At 45.9% G+C, this 8,462-nt stretch overlaps 1 protein-coding gene across 2 annotated transcripts; it reads right to left on the bottom strand.

The window, feature by feature from the left end:
• Positions 1–312: 312 nt before the first annotated feature.
• On the bottom strand, positions 313–8,309 carry KCNJ8 (potassium inwardly rectifying channel subfamily J member 8). 2 transcript variants are annotated; one of them, XM_042835123.1, is made up of 3 exons: positions 8,080–8,309; positions 6,770–7,218; positions 313–3,169 (listed from the first exon to the last, which is right to left on the bottom strand). In XM_042835123.1, exons 2-3 carry the CDS (start codon positions 7,132–7,134, stop codon positions 2,269–2,271), a joined length of 1,266 nt encoding a protein of 421 aa, XP_042691057.1. In that variant the 5' UTR covers positions 7,135–7,218; positions 8,080–8,309; the 3' UTR covers positions 313–2,268. The 2 variants fall into 2 exon arrangements, with proteins under 2 accessions (XP_042691057.1, XP_042691056.1); XM_042835122.1 differs by lacking the exon at positions 8,080–8,309 and adding an exon at positions 7,490–7,668.
• Positions 8,310–8,462: the final 153 nt, after the last annotated feature.

Here is an 8,462-nt window from a genome sequence, read left to right as displayed (position 1 = left end):
CATTACTTGGAAGATGGCTTCAGCCCCGTAGCACTATGCTTTATATTCTCTCTGAGTGCCCTCTGTTTGCTTTCCATGTCCCCACCACACTAACTCTAAATCTTCTGGCTATTCACAAGGAGTACAAAGGCATTTTCCTATTTAAAACAGAGAAACTCTTGAAAGACTAGGAAAATTTTTAAAAAATATTAAATTAATACTCGAAGAGTCTGTGGAAAAGGAAGAGGGACAAGAAGGACAAATAATCCAGAAAAATGAATGGAGAATAGAAAGAAAAAAAGAAAAGACATGAGCAGAAAATCAGAGACGGAATAAATCATTATAGTCACTTTTTTATTTTGTAGAAAATTTGCTTTTGTACAGCAGTTGACTTAATTGTATTGCAAGCAGGCTGCATCACAGAAATTCACAGGCCAGCAAATGCAGACCAGAGACAAACTGTATATGTTCATTCTGACTCTTCTTGGAAGCTACAGATGTTCATTGTTTGGACACACAACGGACAGATTAATATCTCCAGATGTTCACCAGACATTCTTCCAGAACACTAATGGTCGGGACAGGAATAAACACTTCTAGCAGAAACTTCAATTTCTGTTAGTGCTTCGGATGAAACGTTTTGTTGGTGTTTATTTCATAGACAGCACCTGCTCTGCATATAAGGAGTCTACACTACACAGCCATGCCCTTCCATGCCACCATCCAACTCTTAAAGAAGCTACAAACTGACTGTACAAGTGCTGATGAACTAGCTTCCAAAGAGAATGAGAATCAAGCATTGCCGTTGACTGTGTAACATGGAAGGAGTAAGCAGATATTTAAAATCACAGGAGTATTTAAGTGGTTGAGTGTCTTACTGAGTCAGCACAAAAATAGTACTTTTCCTGAGCCAGAGACATTAAGGCAACTTCTGTGAACAAGAATTTATCCATAATTATAATTGGTTTTCACAGGGGAAAGAAGCATCCATCCATTTAGCATTACCAAATGTGACACAATTAGTTGTTTTACCTGTACTTATTCTTCTAGAAAATCTTGTGGTGACATTTTGGCAAAGGTTCTAGATAAGAAATAAATACCCCCCGTGATTTGAAAAGTTGCTCACCACCAACTTTCAATGTCATTTTGTATAAAAATACAAGTTGCTAAAGGGTAGTACTTCAGCTGCATCTCCTGAAAACTACTCAGATGACTTTGAAAATGTTATTACTTGTAATATTACTGCCATGATCCCCTTTCATTCCCATTCATGAAGTCACACTGGGGAAAAACAAGCAAACAAACAACCTTTTCTTGAAGCAAACAGACTTAATCCTACAAAAAGTAATGTAAGTGAAGGAAATAGATTTCTTGTCTTCAGCATGTTAATCTGCAAAACTAATAAAAACAACAACGGGATTTGGTCTTCAACCAGTACAAGGAGAACGTTGAAAAGCTGTGTGCTTTTTTCAGCCTTAGCACCACAGATGCTCAATGGGAGGCTGGGAACACTGCAATCTCTCAGCGTGGGTTGCAGATACAACACAAACACATACTGTCCTGCAGCACTATATCCTACCTGCAGGACAAGAGCAGCACCCTGCAAGAGGTTGTACTATTTTGTGGGTCTGCTGAAATGTTGTTTTTAATCCTAGTGCTGCTCAGAGCTGCAGAAGCTCTCTTCTGGCATGGCCAGGTCACTTCACCTACTGGGACTGCTTTCAAAACATCTCTGCTATAAAAAAATGGAAAGAAAGGATCTAGAAAACTGACTGGAAAATCCTGCCCCTTCTCCTGTTAAATCATTGAGGAATTTAGCTAGTCCTTTCAAGAGAACAAGGGATTAACCCTTAAAAAACTGATATCCGAATATCTCACACAAAATAAGTGCAAGCTGTCGATACGAAGCTGTTTTGAACTAAAACACTTTGCCTGTGGGTGGGTAACCCCTTCTACAGGATAAAAACACACTTTGTGACAGGCAGTGGAAAAAGATAAGAAAGAGGCCTTTGATAGAAAAACTATGATAAAAAAGAAAATTAGCATGCCATTAGGAGAAGTATAAATACACATTATATTACATAAGTGAACTGTGTTTTCTTTAGTGTACGTGCCATTTTTATTAATTCATACACTAAGTGCTAACGTGTTTCCTAATGCCATTAGGTAGTGCTTTCAGTAAGTAATGGAATAAATAGTCCTTGCCCAGTTCTTTTCTGCACTCTCATTTTCTTCAGCAGAATGAAATTTATTTTTGAACCTCCCCCTGACCCTACACAAGACTGTGCATCACGTTTCGGAGGCACTCTGGCTCCCCTCGGGTGTGATGAACTGCACTTTGGGCACCATGAGGGAAGGGTTGGTTCTCCGCATGGAGTTGCTCCTCCGAATGGAGTTGTTTCTCCTCATAGAGTTGCGTTTCCGCAGGGAGTTCTGGTGGGACAGCTCGCTCTTCTGCAGGGTCTGGATGAGAATTGAGGGCTTTTCATCAAGCTCTCGTGCGCTGCAACGTGGTGCTGCCACTTTGACTGTGTTGCCAAATTTGGAGTAGTCAACGGCGTAAACGCCTTCCTCTTCAGTGACAATGGGCACAAAGCGGTGACCCCACAGGATCTCCTCTGCTATGTAGGAGGTTCTTGCCTGCGTTGTGATGCCAGTTGTCTCCACGACTCCTTCAAGTATCACTATAAGCTCCAGATCCTGGAGCGCCAGGTCAGCAGCGGAGATATCGTAAAGAGGACTGCGCTTGTCTATGACGTGACAAATGATTAAGGGAGCCACCAGGAAAATATTGTTACTTTCAATGGGGTTATCCACGGGGATATCTACTTGGTGAATGGGTATGACTTCTCCCTCGGGGGTGGTAGTCTTCCTCACAACCTGAATTCTCACGGAGGCGCTAATGATCATGCTCTTCCTCAGGTCTCCTACTCGAAACATGAAGCAAAGTTTGCCATTTCGAACAGCGATGACTGCCTGCCGACTGAAAATCAAGGTCTCTGCCCGCCTGTGAGCTTGAGCGGTTTTCATGAAGATGCAGCCCAACATGACAGCATTGATTATTAGGCCCACAATATTCTGTAGGATCAAGACTGTGATGGCCAAGGGACATTCCTCCGTCATCATCCTGCCCCCAAAACCAATGGTCACCTGAACTTCAATGGAGAAGAGGAAAGCAGAGGTGAAAGACCTGGAGAGGAAGATTGTACAAAGTTAACTCAAAGCTCGTCAAACATAAACTGATAAGCTATTAGCATATGCTTAGTAGAAACAAACTTAAGTGCCTATTTTTACAGCTCTTGTAAATTTAAGCCTTCTGTTAACATTGCATGTTCAGTGATTCAGTGTTTGTATGATCAGTGATGCATATAATGTTGAGAGGGAAGACGTAAGAGCCTGAGCTCCTAGAAGACCATTTGCAATTCTAGATGACCCTAAGAAGCTCACTAGATTCTCTGTCCAGAAAAACGTTGCACACCATGTTAGCTGACAGTGCTTTACCTCCCAGCATGACTTTCCACGTTCTACATCCAATGAAGCTCTTGGTAGGGAGTGATGGTTTTGGAGACAAACCAGTGAGCAACTGGCTGGCACACTGAGGTTCTCCCACCAGCCTGCACAGGAAAAGGAAACTGGGAAAGCTGCAGGACTTTCAAAACCTGACTCTCTTTGTCATGAGCCCCTTTAGCAAGTTTTCCTGGAGGGAAAGGGGACGCTCCCAGCTTTATCACACCTCCCAGACTCTTGCATGCCTTGCATATGAGCCCACAGAATCAGGCTGCAGAGGGAGGGCACATCCCAGATGACAGACAATGCTGTGTCCAGGGTTTGGGTTAAGCTCACTGCCGTGGCAAAGCTAGCTGGAAAACTTCAACACAGCAGAGGGTTGCAGAAGTGTATCCCCAGTATACTATACTATTGGACATCAGAGGATGCTGTCTGCAAACTTTCCAGAACACATTATTTATAATAGTGCACAACATGACTTCTTGAATATACACCAGGCTTTTTCACTTCCCTGTATAAACTGATACTTCCTTCACAAAAGTCTCTTATACTCCAAACCTGTACCCTGGGTTTTATGCAGTAGATATTTTGCACACAGGGTCTCATGAACTAACACAGTGATCCTTTCAGCACAGTGCAATCCACAAACATTTGAAGCATCTCCAAGTGTGTGGCTTTACCTATGGAAAATATATATCCTGTCCATGAAGATGGTTCTAAGGCCTGGGATCAAGAAGAGACGTTGAAATAGAACAGTCAGTATCAGGGATAATGTTCTGTAGAATGAGAATGGTCATCTTTCAGAAAACCAGCCAGTCTCTGCACAGACATCTTTGAAATAACTTAGTCTATTTTTTCCTTTTCTGTTTTGTTAATCTTTGGCAGATTCCCTCACACTAAGGAGTTTATTCTTGTCTTTTATACTGAAGAAATCAGGGATGAAGGAGTTCATTCATTCATGGAATGATTTCTATGTTAATGAGTAGTCATCTACATGCAGAATAAAGCTTCCAGCTAAATCTTAATTAAATTTAATTCAACTTAAAACTCTGTGCAATGAAATACTCTGACTCCCTTTGATACTCATCATTAAAAAAAAGGAAAAGAACCCCACCTTTTTAGAGTGGCAGTATCAGAGGCAACAAGTTTGTACAGCATGATGAACAAGCGAAGAGGGAGCCATGAATGTCAAACCACATTATTGCCAAGTCCCTCATTTTAGAGCTCTGCAACAGGTTTTCTCTTTGGATAACATTTGCTTTGCATGGCAAAAGTGCTACTAGCCTTAGAAGTTCTGCAGTACTTTGAAAAATGGAAGTTCTCTGCAAGTTCCCTGCAGCAGTGGTTAAAATTTCCTAAAGCCAGATTTTCCTATAAATTTGTAATGGCACCCATCCAAAAAAGCTCTCTTGAAACATCTAGAGCCTAAATCTCAGGAAAGTGAATTAAAAAAAAAAATATTTGCCACTATTTTGATGGATATTATATTAATATTATTTGTTAATCCATATAATATACATATACACAATATCAAGTACATTTTAAATCCAGCAACTCTGTACTCTTAAAAATATCAGCAATCACAATGTCATTTCAAATTGTATTATTTGATATTGTGTCCAAGGTGGTGGCCAGGTTTAAAAAGATGTAGGGAAAAGATTTTCCATGGATACATAGGCAGCTGTTGGCTGAAACACCTCAGGTAATCACAGGAGAGTGCGACAGGTGTTGTTTGCCAAGGGCCTAAGCTCAAAGGCACCAATTCATAGGCTCTGCTCATTGCCAGCCCTCAGACAGCCTCTGTGGCAGGGAGGACACTGCTGGCACAGGGATTCTGCATTTGAGGCTACAGGGAGATAGCAGGGGCTATGGCTCTGCTTTGTCCTGGTGGCACGATGACCTCAGCAGTCAGACCAGGCTCTGTGGAATGGCCCAGAAGCACCATGGGGATACATGTTGAGGGGGCCTCCACCAAGTAGGGTGATATCCTCCCAGAGGACCCCAGAAAATTGGTGGGGTTGGGCAAATCTCACACGCACTTCCCTCTGGGAGCAGTACACCAGAAAGACAGGGAGTGATAACCTGAAGGACATCCCCAGTGGGAGCCAGCTGGATCATGATGTCTCATGTCAGAGGCAACTGTTTCTGACCCTTTAATGGAAAAGAAATAAGACAGCCATCTCCCGCTGCTCCACATCCCCAGCTTGATGAAGGTCAGCCTGGAAAATCTCCGCTTTATCTTCCCCTTGGAAATTTCCCATTTAGCAAAATAGTGTCAAAAAAAAAAGGGAGAATGAAATCTCCATTGCCTCATGAATCAGATCTGAGGTGCCCTCAAGCTTGCTAAGGTACCTCAAAAACTACGTGCAACAGAAAGTTAAAAGAGAAGCAGAAACTCTCAGCCCCTCACACAGTCACTGCACAGTGTCAAAGCAGCTGCTATAGGGCAGCCTGGCCACCCTGAACCCAGATCGTCCCGCTTAAAAGCACCTGCTGCTATAAAAAGACCTGTTACTGATGAGATGACAGAATGATCTTATTGTCTACTCTCACTTCCCATTAACAAATGCTCCTCCTGTCCTGTGTAGATATGCGTCAGTTTGCCAGAGCCTTGAAAATTGTCATTTGGGGACAGAGAGGAAAATACTTTTCTTAACAGCTGACATTTAACCCAGAATTCCCTTAAGCTTTCACTATCCGATAAATCATGCACATCATGGAAGCAGTTCGTCCTTCAAACTGCTGGCCTCATCAAAGGCCAGGCATTATGGAGCTGTCTCATAAGTGTCATCCTGAAACACACCTTGTTTGGCCCTAAGCAGCACATTTCTTGCCAGCTGACACCTATGGCGGGTGCCTGCCTCCCAGGCACTGCTTTTGGAGCGGGCCACCTTCCACCAGCACGGCTCACAGCTCACACCATGCTTGGGAGGCTCCTGCTGCCACAGACAACATTACGATACATGTAACACATACCCACTCTTGTAGCAGGCTCTTATCTTGACAGGCAAGGTATGTCACCCACAGAGTGTGGAGACACATGAAAAGCAGCAGGTCTCCCTCTCTTTCAGATCCTGTAAGGAATCAAAGAAATCTACAGTACAGCATTTTCCAAGCCCAGAAGGCTTGCTGAATTTACGTAATCTAGAGGAAAACACCGCACTTTTCAATTGTCTCAACCAAACATAATGGTTCATGTAAACCAAAAACTGCATTTCAGTCATTGATGGGACAGCAGGCAGCCATGTCCCCCCCTTTTGCTGTCACCCCGACTGCGCTGTACCTGACACATGTCACGCATGGAGTCCACTTGGTGTTGTTTGCAGCGTTCTCTGTGCTCGGGTCCATGTCACCGTGGGCAAAAGCCACCAGCCACCACATCATGGCAAAGAGCAGCCAGCTGCACAGGAAGGACATGGTGAAGATGACCAGCGTGTGACGCCATTTCAGGTCCACCAAGGTGGTGAAGATGTCTTGCAGGAATCGCCCTTGCTCTCGGATGTTCTTGTGGGCCAGGTTGCATGCTCCATTCTTGGCGATGAAGCGGGCTTTGCGCGGCCGGTCCCGGATGCGCGGCTTGCGCAGGTTCTCAGCAGCGATCCGTGCCAGCACATACTCCTCAGGGATGATACTCTTCCGAGCCAACATTTTCCTGCCACCATAGTCCACCTAGCGAGATGCAAAACGGGGGACGCTCCCTGCGGTGTGTCTCCGTGGAGCTCACTGCCTCCCCTGAGAAAAGAGAAAATTGGTCAGATGCTGCAGAGGTGCTTCAGCAAGAAGCTCTGCTTGGGTACTCCCACATCAGCAACTTTGACATTGAGTGTGACAAGTGGCTTTACTCCACAGCACACCCTCCCCACGCCAGCCCATCCTCTTTGTACGAGCGACGGGTGCCAGCTTCCAAAGGACACCGGGGATGCTATCTGCATTCCCGGCACTCCCTGCAGAAGGCATGCTGCAGGACCCTCCCGCAAACTCGCCCTAAAGTAACGCGACGTACAACAGGTCGGGTCCTCGGCTCTCCAGGAGATACCCGGGTGTGTCCGCAGCACGGACACTCGGTCACTCGCATCCTTCGGGGCGTAAAGAACCAGACCGCTCCGCTCTGAACCGAGGCCGGCCCGCGGAGATCCCTTCCGGCCGCACAGCCTCCGTCCCGTCCCTCGGCACCATCGCAGGGAGCCGAGCCGCGAGCTGGAGGCAGGACCGCGCCGTGCGGGCGTTCCCGTTCCCCAGTCAGCCCTCCTTCCTTTCCGGGATGAGGCGGGGCGGCCCCGCTTTTATCCCCAGCCGTGTCCCCAGACGGCTGCTGGAGCGCGGCGGCGCTTCGCGGGGCTGCTGGGAGCTCTCGGGAGCGGGCAGGAGCTACGGACGCCCGCCCTGGGGCTGCAGAGCTGGGCCTGGCCGGCGGGGTGTGCGTGTTCGTGCTGCCTCTGGGCAGAGCCCGTCTCTGGCTGCGCTCTGGTGAGCCCGGAGCTTCGCTTTCCCAGCTCTGTGGCAGCTCACGTCTCAGCTCGCAGGCTGAGGAGCGTAAGCGGTTGAAGGAGCGGGATCGGAGCCTGACGGCCTTTCCCCGACAAACGCAGTTACCTGTTGCGGCAGGAGGAAAAGAGACATTGCTTTGTACGGCGCGCAGGTCGCATTGACTCAGATGGGCGCTGCGTCGGGCCGCTCTAATCCTCAGCCGCTGTAAGGGGAGTTGATGGATGGGTATTTATATAAGCAAAATTAGTGCAGCGTCAAAAACGACTCGCAGAGGTTCACTCGTGTTCCCGCAGGTCGAGGTTTACGGTTTTGGCACTGGTGTTTAATGGAAACTTGCATTCTTGGAAGTCACAGCTTTTCTTTTTCTTTTCTTTTCTTTTCTTTTCTTTTCTTTTCTTTTCTTTTCTTTTCTTTTCTTTTCTTTTCTTTTCTTTTCTTTTCTTTTCTTTTCTTTTCTTTTCTTTTCTTTTCTTTTCTTTTCTTTTCTT

Source organism: Centrocercus urophasianus, unplaced genomic scaffold, assembly GCF_019232065.1.
Source record: "Centrocercus urophasianus isolate 14NV4802_14NV808 unplaced genomic scaffold, USGS_Curo_1.0 seq_5, whole genome shotgun sequence".
Lineage (NCBI taxonomy): Eukaryota > Metazoa > Chordata > Aves > Galliformes > Phasianidae > Centrocercus > Centrocercus urophasianus.
The sequence above is the reverse complement of the archived record's forward strand: the minus strand, read 5'-3'. Positions and strand labels throughout refer to the sequence as shown.